Raw genomic sequence first — 24,883 nt, forward strand, 5'->3', positions numbered from 1 at the left:
GAATAATCATACAGTCACATCAGCTTTTTAGCGAAAAATTTCCTTTTTGAAAAGCATATAGACCAACCTTAATACACAGCACCATGTTTGTCCAAACCAGACACACCATATCAGCACCAACACCTCATACCAACTGTCAGCACGGTGGTGAAGGGGTGATCATTTGGGTTTTTGGCAGCCACGTGACCTGAGCACCTTGCACTCACTGAGTCAATCATGAACTCCTCTTTAAGTATTCTAGAGTCAAATGTGAGGCCGTATGTCCAGCAGCTGAAGCTTGGACAAAACTGGGTAATGCAAGTTTAAGCTTTGCATCCAAATGTGGTTCTGCTTTTTTTTTTTTCTGTTTTTCCTTTTCGTATGACTCTATAACAACCAGAAGAGGTGGCTTGCCATGAAGTTACACTTGCAAAGAAAACTGCAATTTTATCACAGATCACATAGACATAGTGTATCAAAAGATTCTGATCAAATAACATGACATTACCTAATGCAGCGAGTTACATTTAAAACCACCAAGCAATCAGTTGTAGCTCTTCTCTGAATTTTCTCTTAATAAAGTTCCATTTTCTGCCCCTTTTAGTGTTTTTTTCTCTTCTTTATCTCCATCTGTCAGAAAAGCCAAGCTCAACATTCTGTTTGCCAGATTTATCCAGAGCAAACTCCAGCTTTTATCACTTAAGTGTAGATAGAGAACAGCAAACATTCATTGATTTATATGAAAATGTCACAGCTACTTGAACGTTTCTTTAGTTATGGATGGCGTCCAATGGGGAAAGGCAGAGATGGTACCTCAGCCTCACAAGATACTGCCTCAACCTTTCAGCCATCCATCACCCTCCGCACTGCTTTTGCTCTTTTACTTTCATTCATACATCACAGATTTCTTCCCTTTTCTTCAAAACTAATGAGAACAGCATTGTCAGATGCAGATTTCGGCAGTCCCCTCTTTAACTACTTCCTGTCTGTTTCTGTGCTCATCTCTGAACCGATATCCCACAGGTTGTGAGTTAAGTTTTTTCCCTCCACAATACTCTCCAGACAGTTTTCTTTCTGATTTTCTTCGCCCCTCCTTCTCCTCTTTTTTCTCCTCCCTTATCTTACAACAGCAATTTCCAAGCTTGGAGCCTTGACTCTAATGCTGCTCTTAGTGTCTTCTTTTTCAATCACCCTCTTCAACATGGTTCCCCTCTCTTATTCCTCTTAGCGTCTCTCTGACATCCAATTATTTGCTGCTACCTCACTGTTTCCACATTGCCATCTTTTTCCATGTCAATCTTCTCTCAACTTTTCTTGATCTACCTTGGTTCTTTGATATAAACTACTTATGAGTTTGCTACATTAAATTCTTGTTTTTGATCTGCTGTAATCTGAATAAAGATTTAGGGACTCACTGCGGATCAATTATCCTCCCAAATCCATGTCATTTTTTGCCTCAACAACATAAACACCTATGGGGAGAGGCTTTCTAAACATCTGTCCTATTATTCTCATTCGGACTTGCACTTCCCATTTCCATCCCTCTGTTCTACCTTTGAGAGAATTTACTCTGAACAGGTATATCCACTAACCTGTGTAGCCTGCCTTTTGCTTTAAGACAGCTGGGATAGGCTCCAGCACCCCTGTGACCCTGAAAAAGGATCAGCGGAAACAAATGGATGAATGGATGGACAGGTCTATCCATTTTGTTCTGTAGAAGTGTTTGGACAACGCCTACGTTTGTAGCAAGTTTCAAGAAAACCCTTCTACCTCACTTTTACTCCATTTTCCCCCTATCCAGCGTTCCAACCTTTCCCACATCAACTCAACCTTCCATCAGCTTAAGTTTTATTCTCTATAACCAACTCTATCCTTTCCATCTTTGTCCATTGTGAATTTAATCCAAATGTCCCGCAGTACCTCTGGTTTCTGCCCATTCGATGTATTCGTCTAATCCACAGACACCTCTCTTTAAGTGTTACCCCACCAGCATCACTGCCTCTGAAACAGTAACAGGTGAAACTGAGGGAGTGAGACAGACAGAAAGAAAGACAACAAGCCTAACAGTATTTAACAGCACCACTCAGGCAAAGACTGGTACACAACGTCCTTTACACACTCTGCTCTCACTCCTCTATCCCTCTCTGTAAGCCAAGAACACAAGTCTTGGGAGCTTAACTTCCTCCCACTGTGCTTAAGCTAAAAGGTTTTATTGAGCTTTTATCCGGCCACAAAGCAACACTGAGCTGTGAAAGACAACCGTGTCTTTAATAAGCAACGTGAGGGTCGTGAACCGATGATTCATTTTCCACAAGTCAGAAGTAGAGAGAGGCTAAGTTGTCAGGGTAAGGTGTGGTGAGATTCCCGCTGTAATCAAGCTCAGAAAGTGGCCACTTTGTTTTTCCTTCATGAAAATGCAACACACACTAATAGCTGGTTAAAAAGACAGCTGTACGGTGTTCTACTTTCAGCGTTTTACACAGGAGAGGTATGCTTTTAATTTAATCTGGCAGGTTTGTACATTAGAGGGTTATTAAAAAAAACTGAGACGGTTGCTTGTTTAATCAGGCTCCTTTTCACATAAGAGAGACAGATGTAAACCGTTGCCTACTTTAATGAACCAGCTTTGTAAATTAGAGCCAATAAAGAAAAAAAACCCTAGGTGCTGCTTTCCACAGCGCAGCTCAGGACACAAACATGAAGACGGTCCTGTCAAATCAAACTACTCCAAGCTGAATGTCAGAGGATTTCGGAGATTACGTCTCTGACGGCACCTGATGGGTTTGGTATTACAGCCTCGAGGCAGCAATTTTCTAGAAAAAGTGATCCAAATTAGTCTTCAGATGTGAAGGTAATAATGTGCCATGTCAATGAAATGAAAAAGATGGGATTGCCTGGAGCACTGTTTGATGCTTGCCTATTTGAGATTCTGATGCAACATTTTCACAAGTGTCCAGACTGACCCACACACAGGCGGGGTATAGTCTTACCTCATATGTAATAATAGTTAATGTGATGCTCTACAAATCTTGGCCAGAGGGTGACGCATCACACTCCTGCTGCTTATGGATTTGTTTGTTTGTTTTTGGTTCCCCTCTATTGCTCTCTTTTTCTCTAATTCGATGCTTCCTCCCGTGCGCTCAGTTGATAAATGCTGGCGTGAAAAGGTCATTAAATTTTTAGTAGTGATGTGCCTGGAGGTGTACACACACTGGATGTGTACAAGTGTTTCTGCTTGCATACCTCAGCAGTATCAGCTGCCCTGTACCATCCCCAAAGCAATTAATGAGAGCCAGTGTTCTTATCTGCTACCTAGCAACCTTGACTGTTCCGCCCGTCGCCCCCGGCAACCGCCGCCGCTGCCTGTAATCGATTGCTGGGCTCGACATCACAATGGCCCACTGACCTGCAGCACTGTGAGCGATGCAGACATAAAACATGTCCTGCATAACGGACAAATAGGATGTTATGATTTCAGTTGGAATTTCAGACCCAGTAAAGTTTGGTAGCAAAGAAAACGTTTGAAGGGTTCAATTTCCAATAACTAAAAATACATGGCAATACACAGAAAAGCCGTATAATTGATGGCTGCCATGTAAAAATCATAAATTAGCTGAATTGAGCTTGAGACAACACGACTCAGGTTTGGCAAGTCTTAGCTCATCAGAATTGATCTGTACACTGTACATACCCAAAAAACTCTGCCAATGCACATCTTTTCTTAAGGTCATCAATAATGTGGAAAAAAAAAAAACAAAAGAAGAGAGAATAACACATTCATGACTAAAGAGAGCTCCCCCTTTTTTCACCTTGAAAGTCTGGCTGCCAGCAACGTTACCGCTGTTTCCACATTTATATATATTGTGAGTGCCAGACAAGTGCAGACAATTTCTGTGAGGGGTATAAAAGATATCCTTTCAAATGCAGAAAATTGCTTACTGAAGAGACCAAATGGCATTTGGTAGTGGATACCGCTGATTCAAGATTGTCTGAGGCAAATCAGTATAGTTGACCCCTACATGCACAAAATCCAGTATAAGCAGGATAGTCGTGGCTTTCCTCTGCTGAACAGCAGCACGCTTTCTAAGAGCTGCATTCCACTGCTCTCTGTATTCGAACGCCCGTTATTAAATTTACAGCATTTGTTTGCCCCAGGGAGTAACCAAAAGCTTGAATGCATTTCCCTCGGATCATGTTCTGGAGTTAGTAATTGCCAAAGCAATTCATATTTATATTTATATATATTTTTTTCATTCCCCCCCCCCCCTCCTATTCTTAATATTTCATTCTGCTGGGACTGAATTTTGACTATAATGTCAAACAATTACATAACTCCATGTTTTATTAGCGTCTCAAGCGGGGGATACCTCACGTTTCCGCTACATGGATATCTCTCTGGCTAAAAGGCAGCTGGCAGTGAAGTGTTACTTTTCATGTTGCTGTTATTTTTGCAGAACACATCGATGTTAAAAGAAAAATAACACCTAGGGTCAGATATGGATGTGAATTCAGAATGTTATAACTTGCACTGTGGTTTGCAAATTTCAGTAGGTGTCTATGATCTGGACTTTTTTTTGCCGTTGAAAATCTGGATATATATTTGTGTTCTTTGCCACTAATAATTTTCATCAACGACCTTTCTTTTACTGACAAAAACAAGATGATTGATAGCTGAAAAAAAAAATAATGCAAGAGGACAAAAAGTGTGATGTGCTGAAATGTAATGACACTTTCGTCAACAAATAAAAAAAGAGATGGCAATATTCTGCAGGAAGGATCCAATCCGAATTACTTAAGTTGTGGAAGTAATCTCCTTGTGTCGTAAGGATAAACAGGAATTATACAACTTGTTCTTTTTTGTGGGGGATGACAACAAGAAAAAATGTCAACGGTTGGGAGGAAGAGAAGAGTCGCCATACGCACACATTTAACATTTTATGTGACAGAATAGAAGCTTTGTAGACCGTGTGGGACAACTCTCAGCCTCTCAGTGAAAACAAGATGAACTTTTCCTTTTTTTTAGTTTGAATTAATTTTAGATTGAATCTAATATAATCTATGATATTTATTAGTCAACTAAATGGTCTTTCAATCAAAAGACTATGACTAAACTAAATCAAAATGAATGTAGTCTATTAGATGAGAAGAAAGGTGTCACACTAATTGTCTGATACAGCGCCCATAATTCATCTCCTTTAGCATGCATACATTTGCTGCTCACATGAACCCACCCCAGCTCCTCCCATCAATATCTGACTTTATCAGCATCGTTTCTTTTGTTAGTCATGCCTGCTCTGTTCTCTGTTGAAGTCTTGCTGCTGTTCTATCGCCTTCAGCTTTCCATGCATCTTCCACATATGAGCACAAAGGGGTTCACAGAACTGAGCCATGTGATCAAATATGAATTACTGCAGATGGAGAGATCAGTCTTCGTTGACTGCAGTGGTCCTGACAGAACTGCAGTTTAGATTGCACATAGTTTAGACGTGTTTCGATGCAGAACCACAAGCAAAGGGAACTCTTTGTAAGAACAGGAGGACCAGAATCTCAAAATACGGGTGAATCAAAAAGAATTATTCGATTTCAAAGGCAACAGGTAAGAATGAAAACATCAGTTTCACATGATTGCTGCTAGGTAACATAATGGCAGCTGTGGGTACAGGGACTTCAGACATGCTTGTTAAATGATGATGTAACAACACTACTTCTGGGTCCAAGCTCCTGCTGCGTTCATTAAGGCCTTTGTCTTTTTAATGCGTTGCAGTGTTTTGCACCTTGTGGTGTTTTACACGAACAAGCCCCTAAAAATAATTAGTGGTCATTGTCAGGCTCTCTGGCTTTTTATTAGCAGTATTTAAGCTCAGTTTTTCTAAATTCACAATGTAACAACAGCCCGTGGGCTCTCAAATTCCCACCAAATATTGGAATGTTTCAGGAAAGAATCGCACTCAGGCGGACTAAGAATAGGTTCATGAAATTTAGGATTAAGAACTGTTGATAGCAGTCATCAAAACAAGAGATGGACCGATCCGATATTACTTATCGGTATCTGTCCGATACTGATGCAAATTACTGGATCGGATATGGAGAGAAATAAAAAATGTAATCAGATCCATTAAATATCGAAAAAGCACCTAACAAAACGTGCGACACCGCGTAACTCGGCTCATAACCGTAGCACGTTGGAGCAGTATGCATCACGTGATAGAGCGGCTGTGCATATTTGTAGCCTGCTACCAAACCGGTATTTCATCTCCGATGAAGTTATTCCAGAGAGAAGTAAAGCAAGTGTGTAAGTTCATCTCTGAATGTTTGTAAAGCATTCCCACGTTAAGCTTAACAACCGCTACATGGAGGACTGCCTCTCTCTCTCTCTCCTACTTCAATCATGAAACTGCTTAATGATCAGCTGATCGGCTTTTCTGTCGCGAGTCCGTCTCTCTTCTTTGTTTATCGCCCACTTCGTGCCAGAAAGAGGAAACCAGCGGCTGAACAACAGCAGCACGTTTAAGCTTGATAAGCTGTTGTTAGAATTTATTTAATATTACTTTCTACACCAGGATCTTTTTCTAGGTAGCTGACGGCTGGTAACTGTGCAGGGGCGGATGTAGCAAAGTTTAGCCAGGGGGCCCGATAGGGCATTAACAGGGAAAAGGGGGCACAAAGACATACTTTTCTTTCTTATTCTCATTTAAAATGTCTAGCTTTTAATAAATAATTATCCGAATCTTACACCCAAAGTTTTAATCTGATGTAAAATATATAGAAGTCCATTACTGTATATAGTAACTGTTAAGTCTAATATACCCTAGTAAGCTATACTACTTTTTCCTTTGGGAAGATACCGTCTGTGCAGTCTGCAATTCTGTTGAAGAAAGATGTTGAATCTATTTAATTATTCTTGAAAAATAATTTATTTCTGTGCATTTTTTTTTCACACTGCATCAAATTAAAGTTGATTATGTCGATTAAGCATCATGAGGTGGAGGGTGGGGGGTGGTTCCCTATTGTTTTTTTGCTTTTTTGCTGGGAGTTTGCAACCCTATTAGTTAGGTTGCTTAATATTTCTGCTAAGTACTCTGTAAAATACCAGAATAGGGAGGATGGTGTAGGTTTAAGTTTATTAGATTGATCAGTATTGCTGAACTATGAAATATTTTGGGTGCAGTGTATTTTTTACACATAGGCATAACAGAATAGCTTTAGTGTTGTTTATTTAAACTTGAGTATAAACTTATACAAAATGCAGCAAGATATAAAAAAAAAACAGTTTTATTGATTAAAAAACACACTATATCGGATTTATATCGGTATCGGCAGATATCCAAATTTATGATATCGGTATCGGACATAAAAAAGTGGTATCGTGCCATCTCTAATCAAAACCAAACAAAGCATATTAATGACTAACCTCATATTGTGGATGGGTCATCATCTTTCCTGTGCCGTATGATATCATTTGTCTCTGCCCATCAGGGACCTTTACTTTTGTTGAGTGGAAAAAAGTTAACATTCATCCTCTATCTTTGCACTGCTCCTGTGTGGATATTATCCTAACCATAGCTTTGTAGCTAGCCATCAATAACTCTGCAAACATTACCGCTCCTGTTTCAGCGGTTTTCTGTCTTCATTTATGCCCAAAGTGACAGCAGAACTGTATGTTTTAGGTTTTAAGAAATCCCTCTGTTAGAACATGGTCATTGTCATCTAATGACAATGACCATGCTAACTTCCTGCTAACTTCTAAAAATCCTCTTTTTCATGGATGCTAGGATGTTTAGCTTTATCACGAGACCTGGGTGAGCAGCCACACTCATCATTTTACTGAAGATGACAAAATCTGGGCAGTTTTAAAGTCTCAGTGATGCTAAAGTGCTTGTTTGAACCCAGAAATACCCAACAACTTTATATTTAGCTTCTTTGTTCGCTGTATTAAAAATACATCGTTTTGATATCAAATGATTCTTTTTGATACATACTGTATTTGAAAGATATTTCAGTTATGTTATACTCAGTGCTGTGGGCTGCTGTGCAGTATTGATGCAAGCACTTTCTATCCAATTTCCCATTTTTTGTGTAATATTTGATCGTCTAAGAAGTTCCTTTTGCTTCAAACAAGGAAAAACACAATTAGATTTAGATCTTTTTGTGGAATTTGCTGACTAAAGAAAATGTATAACATTTTCAAGCCTTATTCTCTATATGTAGACATGAGCTGCAGAGCACAGCCTCAACCTAACCAATGTGCAGGTGCATCACAGATGCTTCAGTGACTTACACAAGGATATTTGTGACAGTCAGCTCCAAACCTGGACAGTTAAACTGCAGACTCTGTGTGTAACCCTGCCTCTTGTTTGCAGCGCTGTGTGTCAAGGTCATTCACACAAAGGGATTTACCAGTGGGAGATTAATAGTGCAGATGCTGAGGCTTTGTGGACTTGTGATGGACACTTGAGGTGTTAGATGGACTTCCCTTCGCAGTCGTTTTTGTCGCATTTGTTTCTAGTTCATCGCTGTTTGTTTGCCCATCCTTTTCTCTCCCTCAACCTCTTTTATTTTCCTCATTGCTCACTCAAATCAGGAAACAGCTGCAATGCAGTTACAATAACACTAGAGTTTAAACGCTAAAATTCAGAGCCTTGCCTTTACTTAACCTGGCTCTGTGTGCTGTCTGGCTACATTTATTTCCCCCCTTACCCCCTGCTGCAGAGCAGTAGTGGGGAAAACTAGCACAGCAGCCTTCATATGAGAAAGCTAACCTGCTGGGCTTTTGGTAATTAGGCAACACTGGGCAGAGTGCTGCCGAACAGGAAGCGAGGACGTGACATATGGCGGCGGCTATTCACTTGGCTATGAGGTGCATGAACATGTATCTAATTATAGTAATTATAATACAACAGAGCAGTCATTGTATATGTGAGACATGCGTCTGGCTGACTGTATGCATTGTAATTGCATACATGTGAATGAAAATCACATGACATGGCTGCACAAAATTACAATCTATGCCCGTGTGCATGTTCATACGTGTGTCTGTGTGTGTGCATGAGTAGCAGCACGCGGGTGAATGAGTGCAGCCGTATTGGAGAGCCCTGCAGAATGAAAGGCAGATTAATTAAAAATGCTTCAGCTGTTACTCCCTCAACAGAACGGACCTTCATAACAAAATCCCTCAAGTCATACACAGACACACACACAGAGCGATATAAATGCTACCCAGTCCACTGATAAGAACACACAGCTCATGCAGAGCTGTACTGTCAGACACAACAGGTTTGATTGAGACAAAAAATACATACATACACATGCACACTGTCGCCATGACACAAAACACGCACGTTCAGTACAGTGCTGTGCAGACGCTTTAGACACTTGCGTTAATTGGAACTGGTAATACATCTGATTGGTTCCCTGACAACATCCCAAACCTACTGCTGAGAAATTCAAAAAACAAAACTATCTTTACTGGCAAAAAAAAAACAAGGAGTCCTGCAACAGATGGTGCTGTATGGCCCCCAGGAAACATCTTCAAGTCGCACAAAAAGACAGAAGACAGTGAGACAGCATAAATCCACAGAAGAACTGTGGCAAGTTCTCAAAGATGCTTTGGGGGACCTACCGGCCGAGTACACTGAAGAAGTGTAACAAACATCTGTGTCAGTTTAAAGAACAAAGGTGATCACACTAAATATTGACTTGAACCCGCTGCCTTGTACAACACTTTGGATTATATGAAATTTTTTTAAGCATCTCTAATTTATCTTTAGTGCCTACAAATTTTGTGGCAATGTTCATTCCAGTAGCAGAGCAGTGCTGTCTTCCTGAAGTTGACTGCCTCGATTTAAAAACTGAGAAACAAGGTCCTTGAAAAGCCCAGCGGTGATGAAAGCTTCAGCGTGACAGGCATATTATCAGCTCTTCTACACGGCTCTGTGTGTGTGTGTGTGTGTGTGTGTGTGTGTAGGTGTGTGTGTGTGTGTAGGTGTGTGTGTGTGTGTGAGAGAGAGAGAGAGAGAGAGAGAGAGAGAGAGAGAGAGAGACTTTGATTGTCCAAAGGTGAATCAAACCCTACTTTTTCACATGTACAATAACTGTGGTGATATTTTGTGCTCTCATTTGATCTGTGTCTGCAGAGCAGGAGGGCTTCCGCAGGTGTGATTAAACACGTCACTGCTACAACTATTCATTTTAAAGTGGGACAGATCAGAAGGACCCATGAGAACTCAACATAACATTCACAGTAAGTGATTTCATTCTACAGGAAGTACAGACTGGAACAGAGTATGAGAATTACAACAGCGAAAACAGGAACAGCGCAGAAAAGAAACACCAATTATACAGGGAGGTAAATACAGAAACAAAAACAGACACTCGGGCTCTTAGGCCTGTAAAGACACTGAGTTCATTTCTACAGATGTTTGGTTCCACTCCATCTGCATATAAAACTCGCCGTTTTGGCACTTTTAAGACCATATGTGTCTGTAAACGTGGATAGAAATATATTCAGTCCATGTTTTGTGTAGGCAAGTGTGAATATGGTCTGTGTGTGTGTGTGTGTGCCAAGGTGTTTTCGTGTACATATGTGTGTAGGTATATATGCTCATGTGTGGGAAGGTGTATGTAGTGTGTGTTCTTACATTTTATGTCCATAAAGTGTTACTCTAAACTATTCAAACACGTACAGTATATTCATTGATTCTCTACATTAGCGTTTGTGTGTTTTGTGGAGTTGTGTAAGAGTGTGTGTTTGTCACAGTTGGCCACCGGTAAAAAAACTCTTCTGTTTTTGTTGCGTGTTGGTTTCGCGAGGCAACTCCCTCCGTCAGTCTCTCTTGTTCGGTTGACAGTGAGCCGAAAGGTCAGCGGATCGACCGTCAACCCACAAATAAATCAACAAACTGACGACTCAACTTCAACAGCAGACAGACATTTTTAAAATCACAGTCCTGCTTCCTCTGTGGAGCCAGTCAAATAGCCAAAGACAAAAATCAATTTGGGGTTCTTCGGGGGTTTGGACTTGTTATCTAGCCACTAGTTTGATACAGACAAGTCACAGAGATTCTTTCTCAGTGCCAATAAGCAATATAGTTTCACAGTGCTTAAAATTTAAAGTGTTGAAAGTAGTTAATTAGTCTGACACCTCTGAAAGGGGTGTGAAATGGTGTTTTTCAAATGGGGGGTGGGGGTGGGGGTGGGGGGGGCAGAAGTGACTGTTATTTGGCAGAGGTCAGAAATGATAGTTAATGTAAGTATGACCATCCAGGCTCCATGAAAACTAGCCTTGCATCACCAGACAAACTCAGGAATGTCAAATAGTCTGAAACTTCTTGGTTCACTTTTGATTTCCAGCAGGAGCAGGATAAAATGTTTCTGGATGCAATCAGATAGACTGGAAACCACAGTGAATTCCTCATTAGCTCTCAGGTAACTGCTAGCTTGGCTGATACCTAGCGAAACCAATGGTGAACTGCACCAAACACTTTAACTGAAAGTCTGTGCTTCTTGAAAGTTGGAGTTTCTCCAAGTCTAAGAAAATTGCCTTCAGAAACTTCTTATCTTAATCATATGCGAATCTTAAGCTTCCGCAACAGATCACTTGATTTACCAGATTGTGGTTTGTTCACTTCAGCTTCTAAATAGTCTGTGGTGAGACTGGAGGACCTTTGGCTCTGCCTATCAATTAGTATTCATCACTATCCACTAAAACTCAAACTCCAAGTACAACAGCTCTGTCTGTACTTGGTTTAACCCAAACGTAACACGTAGTGTGGATAAAATGAGAATAGCACTGACCTGCTGATAGCTGCTTTTCCATTATTACAGGTCCTGTAATACAGGTCCTTAGATCAGTATGTTGAAAACTGTGTTTATCAGAAAGCATCTGAAGTAAAATAAACAAATACAGAAATTAAAGCATAGCTGAAAAAAATATCTCCAAGAGCAGCAGGGAGGGAGGGAGAGCTCAGAATGAACAGTAAATTAAACCTGGCCCGGGAAAGCAAGACTGTCCCATCGTGTCACGCTTTAACACAAAAAATGCACGTCTTCAAATTGCACCAAACTGTGGCTTCTGAAATGTAATCTGATCTAAAAATGTATCATATTTTACATGTTTACAACATAAATTGATTACTTTGTTTAGCAGAATGCAGATAAATGTGCCAAGATAGGTTTAGAGATTAAATTGTAAGGACGTTACACTTCCTGTAGCAGACTCCCATTTCCTACAGTGATATTAAACTAGAGGAGAACGGGCAAAAAGTTATATTTGCAGCATAGGCTTCTGTGGTCCATTACCTTGTTAATGGTAAAGGAAAAATAGGCAAAAAGGGATAGAGGGAGGAATTCTTCTGAGTTTACTTCAGCCAGACGCTATCTGTATAGTGTTTTAATGTTTACAGCATTAATACAAAGCCAGTGTTTCCACTGCAGACTTCATCCTATGGAGTCATAAGTTTAATTAAAAAGGAGCAAAGAGACCTCGCTACCATTCCCTGGGAACCATTGCAACCCATTGGTTTCTGTGCCTGAGGTTCACATTTAGAACAACTACATCTCCAAAGGGAGGAAATGAGCAGGGTTGTTCTGTGATTTTCCATGACTATTGATTTGTGTTTTTCAATAAGCCTGAACTTTAAGAAACTTACGAAACTGAAATAAGAAGCCAAACTTGTGTAGCAATGACTCCCCGAGGCAGCCAGTGATATTGTCTAGAAACCACCGTGAATTTGTTTGAGGCATATAGAAACTATCCTTCTAGTTTATAAGTTAATAAAAAGCTTTTAGACCAGAGCCATTCCTCCCAAAGTACCAGGACTAGAATCGTGATGTTAATGCCAGTTTTGTGGCACTAAAAAAAAGAAGCCTAGTGAATTATTTTTGTTCAGCACATACACAATGCCTGATTACCAGTTTAATTGTACTCTTGAATTCCTCTCCTCTGGGTAAAGGTAGTTTGACTTGTGAGACTGCCACAAGCTGTGCTTTCTCAATTGTTCCCTGTTACCTTTAACTTCTGAAGGCCTACGATTTCATACATGACCATGGTTAATTACACAGACTGGAAAGAAGATGCACTCTATCAAATCCCAGGTTATAGAATCTGTACATTTGTCAGTATCAACCAGTGGAAGTAAAGAGGAGCAAAGCTTGGTCACCATGTATGAACTCCTCTCCGGGGCAGAGGAAAAAGTCTGCTTGGAGAAAAGCTTGGTTAAAGAGTAATTTTATAGATTTAAATAAACACTGGACTGGTGGACAAAAGTGAGTGATGGTCTTGGTAATGGTGTGACGTATGGCAAATTGGAAACTATGAATTATTCCATGAATAACTGAGCTAATGTTATTCCTTACATCTAAAGAAATGCCTTCGGGGTACGTGAGGGTAACCTCATCTCGATTCCCCTTCTTCTTCCAAGTGAAGCCATTATTTTTTTAAGAAGCTTCTACCCCTGCATAGCCTGTGGTACTAATTTAAAACTGATTGATTGGTGATTCCTTTTGTACGTTACAAATAGGGGAGCTGCCAGCAAAACTTGAACAAAGGGCAAAAATAGAACACTAGGCACTTTATAAAAAATGGACACGGTCCAACTGAGGGCCCAAGGGAATTCACACTGTGGATTTTTTATGCGCTACCACTCGCCCAAATTAGGTTCTATTGATCTAATGATAAAGTAATGACATTCTGCTGACATCCCATTGCAAACACCAGTGGGTCTATTGCACTGACTGCCACAGATGACATAGAAATGCCAGTTATTGCTCAAAATAATAGAATATCAAAAGCAAAAACATTCTCTGACTTGTCTTTGTTTTGGTTTTTTTGGTCCAGGTTTTTGAGAGATTGTGCCATCATACTGCTGCAGTGGAAGTGAAGGTGATTTTCATTCAGACAAATTAAATATATTACAATCAGACATTTCTTTTAGTGACAAAGGGTGGCAAATCATAACATATTTGGATGGGACAATTTATGCAGAACAAAGTGCAGTGTTAAAAAAAATCGAATAAAATGACATGTCCCGACTGCTTTTAAACATGATCATTTCTATTTCTCACAGCAGATTTCGGTCATTTGCGCTGACCTTTGCGACTCTGCCTATTCTTTAGACGTACATTTTATAGATCAAAGAGTAAATAAATGCCCCATCAAACTCACACTTTCAATGGTGGCTTGATTCAAAGCCTATCAAAACAATAACATCAGAGTAAATCCTGTGGAAAATCAAATAAGAATGCATTACTTGCATGCCTTGCAAACAGGCCAATCCAGACCAATCATACTCAAAGCAGAAAGAACATAGCCCAAAAGGTTATAGCCTAATTTCACCTTCACCTGCACAAGTGAAGGTGAAGGACTTTTTGTTTTTCAGGCCAGTGTCTGACTATTATTCCTGCCTGCAAAAAATGGAGGGAAATGCAAAATGATGAGACATTATATAAATAAAAAATGGATAGACAGCGAAACAAGGCTATCTGTTATTAATTTCAGTCAAGCTCTGAATCCTGCAGAGTTAATAATATCAGCAGAGCCTTCTGACCTCAGATGATGGTACAACATCAGCCTTAACAAATTAGTCATTAATTTATCCCATTAAGTTGGACAGTTGGCAGAAAAACAGAGGGAAATGAGTTATATTTGCATTTTGAGAATTTAGAGCTTCTAATAGAAATTTGGGCAGGAAATTAAAATGCTGTTTCAAAGTAATATTTTGAAAGCTTTGATAGGGGTAAAATTACTTAAGAACTACTCGGGTTTTTTTTCACATTTATAGGACTGAGATAAGTATTTGTTTCTTACTTATTTCATCAGAATGCTCAGTGTAAGGGAAACAAGCTTTTGCATCATTAAGGTCTCTTGTTTAGTCCACAACAGTCCCAAGCCTTGCTCCTCTAATCCATTTTCATTGTAATAACCATAGTTTTAAACCCTAATCCTAAATAAACCAAGGCTGCAACTTTCCTTTGTTTTCTTTATACTTTGCTGACCACAATGGAAAAGATTATAATGGAAACCTGTAAAGTCATACCTCCCAAGGGCACTTTGGTCCAGGTCTAGTGAGCTACCAGCTTCCACCCAGAGCACAAGGTGGTCATATATAGTGTAGCGTCAGAGTGCATCCCTGGGGTCTTCACCCTGCGTATTATTCATTTCATCTTAACGTGTAGTAGTGAAAGCATTTCACTTTTTTGTTTTTAGGGTTCTGTGCATCCTTGCATTCAGTTGATTCAAAGGCAACTGACAATACACTGAAGTCTGTCTGCATAACGGGGAAATTGTTAAAAATGAGATGCTGCTACAGTAAACCCTTACTTATTCTTAGTCTGCCTCTATTCCTAAACATGATTACCATTTTCTTTCATATAGGAGCTAATGCCTGTCCTGTAAACCTGCATAACTCAACCTAAAGTAATTTCTGCAAGACTTGGACTATTGAAATGTAAATTTTTCATCTCATAACTTCCCTTATGAAAAGAAATATGCTACAACTGTAAATAAGAAATGGGCTATGGGACAAAAATGCCTGTGGGTCTTCATGCTATCTCAACAGACAATACACAGTTATGTACCCACTCACATTCACTCACAACTTCCTGACTTTGTTGTTATCCATATATTAGCTGTACAGGCTTTGCTACCTTGGATGAGCCTGAGAATAATAAACGACTCACCGACAACCAGAACTTTACTCTTTCACACACAAGTAATGACTCAAGCATGCAGAAACTGTACGTGCATGTCCGTACACTACTGAACATCTGTTTGTAGGTCCTTCAAATCAATGAGTGTGCGCAACACAAAGCGTTCCTGAACTATTCTCACACTGGCTAATCGCCAGAAAGAACAATTAACCTGATAAGTATCATTTAATGTCTTCCCTAAAGAGGGAGATTCAGGCTTTTCGAAAACAAAACACACCTAATTCTTCACCCTGCTTCCTCATTACCATCCTAAATGATGCTTCTATAGGACAGCAGGTACTGCCGTGCCATGGAATGATTGTTTTGTGAATAACGGCTTGATGGGATTAGAGAAAAAACGGATGGCGCTTAAGTCATGGTGGGTGCTGTTTCTGGGGAGATAGCTGAGCTCCAGTTTGCCAGCAGTGAGGTAGAAGACGTTTGCTTGTCATCACCTCGCCTTTGATCTTTAGTGATTAGTCAACAGGTCTGTGAAGCCTGAAAGGACCAAAGTGCCCAGGGTGAGGCAGGATTCTCTTTAAAAACCATTCGTGTTGAGGTGAGGACAGAGGAGAACCTTGGAAATAGCCTCTGAAAATGTCAATGAATTTTCACAAAATCAATTTTTAAAAATCACCAGGAGAATACCTCTTTAATTCTTGAACAGGCGCCTGAATGACCTGTGTCGCTAGACACCTCTGAGGAAACATTATCTGTCTTGCTACATTAATATGTTCCTCTTCAGTAGTCTGCTGTTGGCATTCATTCCACAATCTCCCTTAGGACATAAGCTTTGCTCCTCAGCTCACAGCTTCTGCTGGGCGGAAACACCTTTCCAGTAGTCCAAAATATCATGAAGGTCCTCGTCCTTGGCAAACTGCACCTTCTTGCGCAGAGCATGCCCTGCTGCTATATAGGATGCTTCCTCTCTAGGGCTTTTCTTGTAAGGTCGGAATCGCTCCCAGATTCGCAGTGTGCTCTCAGATGAGTACTCTGGACTGGAAGAGTAGCCAGAGTTGTAGTTGTGGTGACGAGAAGGTGAGAGCTGGGAGTAGGTGGATGTGGCATCCCTCTTGGTGCGCCCAAGTGGCTTGAGAAACGAAGCCTTTTGGGATGGTGAAGGCGATTCGTTGCCACCCTCATAGTAGAGTGCAGGAAAGGAGTGGCGGTGCTCAGAGCTATGATAGTCTGGCTGAACTTCCAAGTGCTGCTGTTGCTGCTGTCCAGAGCTTACAGCGCCACCTCCATTCCCACTATTACATCCCATTCCTCCCCCATTTAAGCTCAGGCCTCCGCCATTAATATTTCCCATTCCATTTCCGTTACAGCCTCCTATTCCACCACCTCCTCCACTTCCTCCCGCTCCAACACAACCCACGGGGCTACCCTTTTCTCCTGGATACTTGGGGGGATCACTGCGCTGCTCAGGGATGTCCACACTATACACTCTTGTGTTCTTGGCAGAGCCTGCAGAAGGGGGACCACAGCGGTTCTTAACCACAGCAGTGTCTGCGCTCAGTTGCCTCTGAAGGGGCCGCACTGCATTGGCTGGGGGTGGATCACGGTAAGGAGGGGAGAGAAATCCACCCCCGCTGATACCAGGCCGCTCAGATAAGGGCATGACCAGGGGCACTGGGGCCATTGAAGGCGGGTGAGGCTGTTGATGGAGCTGTGGATGAGGCTGAGAATGGGGCTGAGAATGGGACTGAGGATGTGGCTGAGGATGTGGCTGAGGAATTGGCTGAGGATGAGGTTGTGGATGAGGTTGAAGGTGAGGCTTAGGGTGCACCTTTGGAGAGGAAGCCATGATCTGATCTCCAGGGTGACCTGGAGAGAGGGGGAGAAGGTTGCGCGGGAGCGATGCTATGCAAGGAGGCTGGGAGGACACAGAACTGGTATTGTCAGCTGTGGTCACAGCATTAGCTGAGGCATCCAGCTTCAGGGCATCAATGCAGTTGTTGATGATCTGGTTCACCTTATCAACCTCCTTGGCAATGGTGGAGATCTCTGATGCTGAGCCACGACCGTCATCATCTGAATCCTCCCCAGCCTCCGTCCCATTCTCAGCCCCACCTCGCATATCCACAACTACTTCCCCTCCTGGCCCTGCTCCTCCAGCTGCCATCACTGCCTCCCGGCCTTCCCCTGCCATTCCCGTTGTCCTTATATCCATGTAGTTACCCTTGCCACCCATAGCCTCAGAGAAGGCAGTGGCCATTTTTTCCACCTGTGGCAAGGTGGAGAGGCGGGAAGAACTGGTGTTGGCTGAACCGTGAAGCATGCCTGTGCTAGAGGTGGCAGATTGGGGCAGCTTGGCTCCTGCACCGCCTGAATGGTGATGCTGGTGGTGAGCCTGCTCCTGAAGACGCTGCATGGCATTTGGGTCATTGACTACAGCTGCAGCTGCTTCTGGGCCATACCTAAAAAAAAGGGTCAGATTTACTTTTAAACAAACAATACTCTGTTTCCATATTGTGTACCTTTTCTAAAAACTTTCCCCTTCAGTGATGGCCTAAGATGACAAAATCCTTGCTTTTTTAAATTAAAGCTTAAAGAATTATAAAAATGACCTAAAGACTCAATAAAGAGTATGACTGATTTTTTTAAGCCATTGCTTGTGGTTAGAATAAATGAGGTCTTTCATAAATTCAAAAAGAAATGCACTGCAGCAAAACAACTAATGAAGAGATAATGAAATAATAAATTGTTCCAATTCAATTTCAATTCAATTCAATTCAATTTTATTTATATAGCGCCAAATCACAACAAATGTCGCCTCAAGGCGCAAGGTTCCAAAGAAGTCAATTACACCCACAGGACATAGTCATGTCAGTTTGTGGCTACAACATCCAAAGATGCATGACAGAAGATTCTATTGTGATCCCCAAAACTTTGATTAACAAACATGCACTGTCTCATACCTCATTTCCAAAATTGTTTTCTTCACACTAATTGCTTTTTCCTTCTCTTCCTGGATGCGTCGGCGCCTCAGACAGTAATAGACAAATCCAAGAACAATGACCATGCCAAACAGACATCCCAGGATGGTCATGATGTAGTGGGTTGTTGTGGAAGGATTCGTTCCGTGGTCCAGTGGCCCAGTAGCTCGTGTGGTAAAAGACATGCAGGTGTGGTTGTACTTTTGAGACTTCCTTACAGAAGCCACACAACAGGTGTAATTGGTCTGTGGTTTCAGCCCCTTCAAAGTTATCGTAGCTTTGCTTGACTTGAGGGATATGTCCTCTTCAAGAGAAGTGTTGTTATACCGGGAGAGAACATACATCTTACTGTAGGGATGTGGGATCTTGACTATTAGTGAAGCTGTGTACGGAGTGACTGTTTGAAGCTTCATAGAAATTTGAGGGTTATAGATAGGGTCAGCAGTGGATGAGGTGGTTGGCTGATGGTACACACCTTGGTCTTGGTCCAAACCCATCCCTGAGCCATCTTGATCTGGCATCTGAGAGGTCATCCCTGGAATTATCACACCATCACGACACATTGATAATAGTATGTTCCGAGCATTTCTTCCATTTCCATACCCGGGGCTCAAGAGTGGATAACCAGTCATTTCTGGAGGTGTTTCACACTGGAGACGGTCATAGGTGCGGGTGACATTGTTAAACTCATCCAGCCAAGTGAGAAAACTGTAAAGATCGCAGCCACAGTGGAACGGGTTTCCACCTAGTTCACATACTGTCAGTCTGCTGAGAACCGTTAAAGTAGATGGGTCAAGACGGGCCAACTTGTTGGAAGATAAGTCTAGGCTGTTGAGGTTGGGACACTCCCAGAAGGCATTGGTGGCAATGACCTCAATGAGGTTGTGTTGCAAGAAGAGGCACTGCATTCGACCCAGACCTCTCAACATGCCCTCGGTCAGGTTGGTTAGTTTGTTGTAGCCCAGCTGAAGAACCTGGGGCAAGGAGACAATCGGCTGTTAAAACATATGTTAAGTTGTTCACCACATTTTCATTAATTGGTTGTTGCTTTTCTGTAGAGGATGTCAGAACACAGTTTAAGCTGAAACAATTTGGGAACATTTTGCTGCATTATCTAACCAAGTGTTAAGACATGAGTGATTCAACCGGACAAACATCTGAAATGATATACACAAGAAATTCACACATTCATTTGCTGTTAACACTTACATTTAGCATGGTCTAAATGGGATTCATATTTAACCTCCGAAGACCCGAACTCTTCCATGGCATTTTTTAATTTCTCTTTGATATTTGGGGATATTTGGACCTGATGAATGTTTTTTTACCTAATTTTTGTTTTTAAGAAAAATGAGAGCCACATATGAGGATATTCATTTAAAATTTCGATAGAGCAGTTGCAGTATAATGTCCTCGTAAGTGGATATCAGGCCCTTGTAGAGCAAAATTTAGTGTTTTTGTCTAAATAACCCAAAATGTGATGTCCACATATGTGGACGCCAGGTCCTAGAAGGTTAAAGACTTTACTCATTTTTCATCCACTTTTGCAGGAATATAAGAGAACTTTCTGGAAGTCTTAAGAAACGTCTATTATTTCCTTATGTACAGGCGAAGAAATAAAGTTAAAAAAAAAAAAAAGAGAGACAAATGTAAAAGCAGTTTCACTTTTGGCTTCAGACCTGTAGGTTGGCCTGTCCAGCAAAGGCGCCATCTTCAATGTAGCTGATTTCATTCTTGGTTAGATTGAGGTCAGTAAGGTTTGTAAAGCGGTACATGGAGGTAAAGAGCACGGCCTTAAGTTTATTCTCATTCAGCCTCAGGTCATGCACCTAAGAGAGACAAGACAACAGTTCACTTTACTTTTTCTGTTATAAGGGGAAGACCTAAAAAGACAGAAGCATATTGGAACCCACGTTTTTGCTTAATGAGAAATTTCCCCAGTTAGACGTCTCATTCCCCAGTAATCACAGCGCATTTGTAAGCTCTTGTACACTGTTTCTGTAACATCTAGATTATGTAGGTGTTTATGCTATCTCAGTTAGGTACAACATATTCATATTACGTTGTCTCGTTTTAATCACTTACACTGGCAATTGTGCAGTGTTACGCCAACTAAAATATATGTTGCTTTCATTATAAGATGTCGGCGACATCATACATTTGAGTACATTACAATACCAACTATAGTTAGGGAACAGACATAAAACAGCCTTCACATTCACATAGTTTACAATGACCATTACACTGAGTGTAAGAACATTAGAATCACTGTTTTCTAGTCAACATCATCATGGAGGCACAGGTTCAGCAGAGGTTGCTATAGTGATAGAGCACAACTGGCCTGCAGATAGTCATACTGACCGTGCTGTTGATGTGCTGGGGGATGGTCTCATATGGAGGCTGGTTCTGACTGCAGATAGCAAGCCAGACGTAACCTTTTTCCCCCTCTATCAGCCAGCAATCCCCTTTCACTGTGCCAGACAGGTGGAGGAGCAACAGTGCAGGGAGCAGGAGCGAGAGACACAGGGTTGGAGAGGGAGGGGACAGTCTGCTGGCCATGGTTTGGATGTCTGAGTGCCACCTCAGTAGAAGGGTGGGGGGGTCGGGGAAAGGATGGATAGAGCAGCAGTTCAAGTTCAGGTTCGCTGGAACCGATGCAAATCGGGAGGCAAGTTTAAATAGACAGAGCAGTTAATGTAAAGGCTTCCTTCTCAACAATTAGAGCTGAGGTTGCAGCATGCCAGCAAGTCCTGTCCCCATTTTAGGTGTTCCATGTCAAAGGGTTTTGGAGACTGTCAACCCAGCAGCTACTCATGGCCCCGTAAAACCGTATGACTCGATAGCACCAACGAGGACGTGCTCGATCTCAGACGAAAGGTAGAATGCCTGTACAACATAGACAGGAAGAGACAAGAAGGGAGAGGGAAAATTAACAGCGTTCATGACAGAATGATTAAGAGTAGGCAGAAAATTCTAATGCAGTTCATATATCCCCAGATGGTTTGGAATTAACTGAGTGCAGGTCTTATTAAAGCATAGGAATACATTTTTTTTTAAAGTATGACTCTAATACCCATGTTACCCAATCTTTTCAAGGTAATGCACCACAGTAATAAATCCATTAACTGCCATGATTACTCCATTAAGTCTTAATAAAGCCCAGAGAAATATAGTATTACTTTTCAAATGAAACCAGACTTTTTACGCTCTGTAATTACTCATAATCACGAACAGTGCTACAGTACAAGAAGCCGCAAGTTCTTCCATTTAGACATCATGATGGACTAATAAAAATGTAAATCACCAATAATATAAAAGCGACTAATGTCTAATGTGTTTTTGTCATTGTTTACAAGGCTCACCAGCTCGCAGCTGCAGTTCTATTACTTATACTCTAAGGTATATGATGAAACAATAACAATTTAATAGCTGAGGTTTTACAGGGGTAAAAACAGAAAGATGGGCTAAGTGGAAAACAGAGAAGGGATGATGTAATTTGCATGTTTTAACAGGATGCTAGCTGACATTTAGCCAGTTACCTTTCTCTGGGGATTAACCATGGTTTAGGCTCTAATCCAGCGTAAAATATTATGTATCTCATCAAAACAGCAGCAGCTCTTTTAATTATTTTTCAAAGTTTTGATTTCCTCCCAGGGGAAAGTTATCTAGCCAAAACATGAATGACAGCTAATTGATAGTGACAACAACTGTGAAATAGACTTGCTCAATTCCAAATACACTTCCCTTTGTCCTTTTTTAAAAAACTTATATTTATTTATGTTTTTAGGTTGTCTCAAGTAGATGAAGGGAATCTGATGTGTCTCAAGGAAGTGAAGCACTGACACGGTGTAAACCAGGAGAAACAGAAGAGAGATTTGGGTGCTTCTGTTCAAGTGACCCGTTTGTAATAATCTGTTCTTCCCTCCTTTTCTTTCTCATCATCTGTCTCTTTGCACATCTTAGTTAGCCTCACAGGGAAAAGGCTTGCCTTCACATTATTCTGTGAAATTGATATTGGCATTTCAATTCCTCCACCAGAGGCCTTTAACCTGCGTTTGACCCAGACTTGCTGTCATCCTCATGAGTGCATGAAACGCACAAAAGGAAACAAAAAAAAAAAAGAAACGTACAACTTAACTGCTGCGAAACAACAGCTAGTTATCCCCATCAACAGTGTAATTATGAAAGTCATTCATTAATCATCTGTTATGGATTGGACTTTGAAGTGATTGTACTTGTGTGTATGCGAGCCTTACTTCATTGCATTTCCCGATGAAAAGATGCAACTAAAGTGAATCATTCATCAAACAACGATTTGGACATTGATCATCATGCCATGCTGACACTGACACAGATTCTCATCCTTCTTCTTTCATCCCGTTCCTGAACTGCTTCCCTCTTCGCTCTTTGAAAACATCTCCAAGGCTGGTAATACGATGTAGTGACACAATTCTGATCTTTTTTTTCCTCTTAGGTTTTAATGGAATGGACCGACAAAGCCTCTGGCTCAATTCTGCAGTTTAAGAAGATTTCCGAAGCTAGAAATTTTTTTTTTAATAATTTAAAAAAACTGAGTGTGTCATGCTTGTGATTACCGTAAGGCTGTTTTTCCCCCATTGGGAACTCATATTCACATCATATCTGATACAACATGACTTGTAGCCTGACGTGATATTTACTGTGCTGAAAAACATGAAAGTCTAGTCAGTCAGGACCCACTTGAAAGCTAGTTGTTTACTGCAGAGCCCCGTAACAACAACTTCCACAGTATTTTTAATTTATAATGCTGTAATGACTACACTAGTCCATTCTGTCTTATCGTCCGGTTTAGTCTCGTGTCTCTCCCTCCATCTCTGCATATAACGCAAATTTGCTGTTATCTGACTTCCTGTATCTTTTCTGCCCAGCTTTTTCTCCTGTCTGCTTTGTTTTTAAGTCTGCTTATCTCTGCTGCCTTTCAGCTAGAGATACAAATGAATATACTTCATCACCAAAACATAACCTGACACCTTTTGTGCGCCATCGCCTCCCCTCCTCACTGCTTGCATGATATTCATGCCATCAGTTTTATTTTAACAAGAAAACAAAGGGAGCGACAGCCTTGTTTCCCACCTTCTTTTCTTCTTCAAACACGGCTCTCATTGTTTTTAATTACTGTCCATGAGAGCTGAGCTTTAATTAGAGTTTTGTATCTGACAAACAGAATTAATGATGTCAGGTCACCATGAAAATGGAAATCACATAAAGTAAGACCACGTTTTTCAGTGGTAGAAGCTGTGCTGTCTGACGTTTCTGACTCTGTGAATATGAACACCCTGTAACAAAGGCTAAAACTAGGCAAACTCCAAGAGCTAACCAGCTGTTTAAAATTAATGTCATTTATATATATGTATATATATATTTATTAATTTTTTGAGTAACTTGCTATTACATTCTGTCTAGCACGCCACTAGCTTGTCTTTGTCAGGGTTCCTGGGTCGGTGACCCAGTGTTTTCAGTTTTGTCACATTTAGGTTATGTTGCCACATCAATGCTTTCACTTCCTGTTTTTCCCCGTGTCAGCTTGTCTCTCGTGTCATTAGTCAGATTATGTTCAGCCCTGTACTCACCTGTTTCCAATCATTGTCATCATTCAACCTGTGTATTTAAGTTCCTCGGTTTCACCAGTTCTCTGTCGTGTCATTGATGTTACGTTGTCGTTTGTTCAGTCAGCCAGCCATTCAGTCAGTCCTTCATTCATTCAGTCGTCCAGCCAGCCATTTCCTACCTCTGTTCTGTTTGTTCACGCCATCACAATAAACACCAACCTTCACCTACCTACCAGTGAGTCCAGCGTTTGGGTCCTCCTTCTCATCCACTCAGCAACCCCTGACAGTCTTAGCTTTAACTGATGCAAATATTGATTTTTTTCAGTGTTTCACAAATCAAACTAAGCATCGCCATTAATTCTGAAAATTAGTAATCCACAAGTCAAACAGTCCAAAGATCAGCTAGTTAGCTTCTTAGGGTAACAACCATCCTGAAGGTCCAGCACTGATCCAGTAACCCAGCAAGTCAGTCCAACAGCAGATCAATGCACAAACCCGCCAGCCAGCTGGTCGAGTAGTCAAGTCTTCCCAGCCAGGTACTAAGAATGGGAAACACCATAGAGGCAGAGCAGAGAATTAGGCCTATTGACACCATGTGTGAATCCTAACCTGTTTTACATTCAAAAGCTGCAGCTGTGTTCCTCACTTCTTTCTCATCTTTCCTTTCAACATTCTTGAAGCCGCTGCACTGTT

At 41.1% G+C, this 24,883-nt stretch overlaps 1 protein-coding gene and 1 long non-coding RNA gene across 3 annotated transcripts in view; one reads left to right on the forward strand and one right to left on the reverse strand.

The window, feature by feature from the left end:
* Positions 1-21: 21 nt before the first annotated feature.
* The window catches only part of LOC146517454 (protein phosphatase 1 regulatory subunit 29-like), a 305,410-nt gene continuing 280,548 nt past the window's right edge, over positions 22-24,883 (reverse strand). For both annotated transcript variants that reach the window (XM_085162098.1, XM_085162097.1), the window contains 4 exons: positions 20,964-21,488; positions 20,282-20,431; positions 18,585-19,576; positions 22-18,083 (listed from right to left, as the gene is read on the reverse strand). In XM_085162098.1, coding sequence (XP_085018224.1) covers positions 16,469-18,083; positions 18,585-19,576; positions 20,282-20,431; positions 20,964-21,161 — 2,955 coding nt within the window. In that variant the 5' untranslated portion in view covers positions 21,162-21,488 and the 3' untranslated portion in view covers positions 22-16,468. The remainder of the gene's footprint in view (positions 18,084-18,584; positions 19,577-20,281; positions 20,432-20,963; positions 21,489-24,883) is intronic.
* On the forward strand, positions 18,069-21,115 carry LOC146517455 (uncharacterized). Its single transcript, XR_014874474.1, has 2 exons — positions 18,069-18,369; positions 18,453-21,115. It is a non-coding gene; the product is annotated as an uncharacterized LOC146517455 (long non-coding RNA).

The sequence above is a fragment of the Neolamprologus multifasciatus genome, chromosome 6 (assembly GCF_963576455.1).
Source record: "Neolamprologus multifasciatus chromosome 6, fNeoMul1.2, whole genome shotgun sequence".
Taxonomy (NCBI): Eukaryota; Metazoa; Chordata; class Actinopteri; order Cichliformes; family Cichlidae; genus Neolamprologus; species Neolamprologus multifasciatus.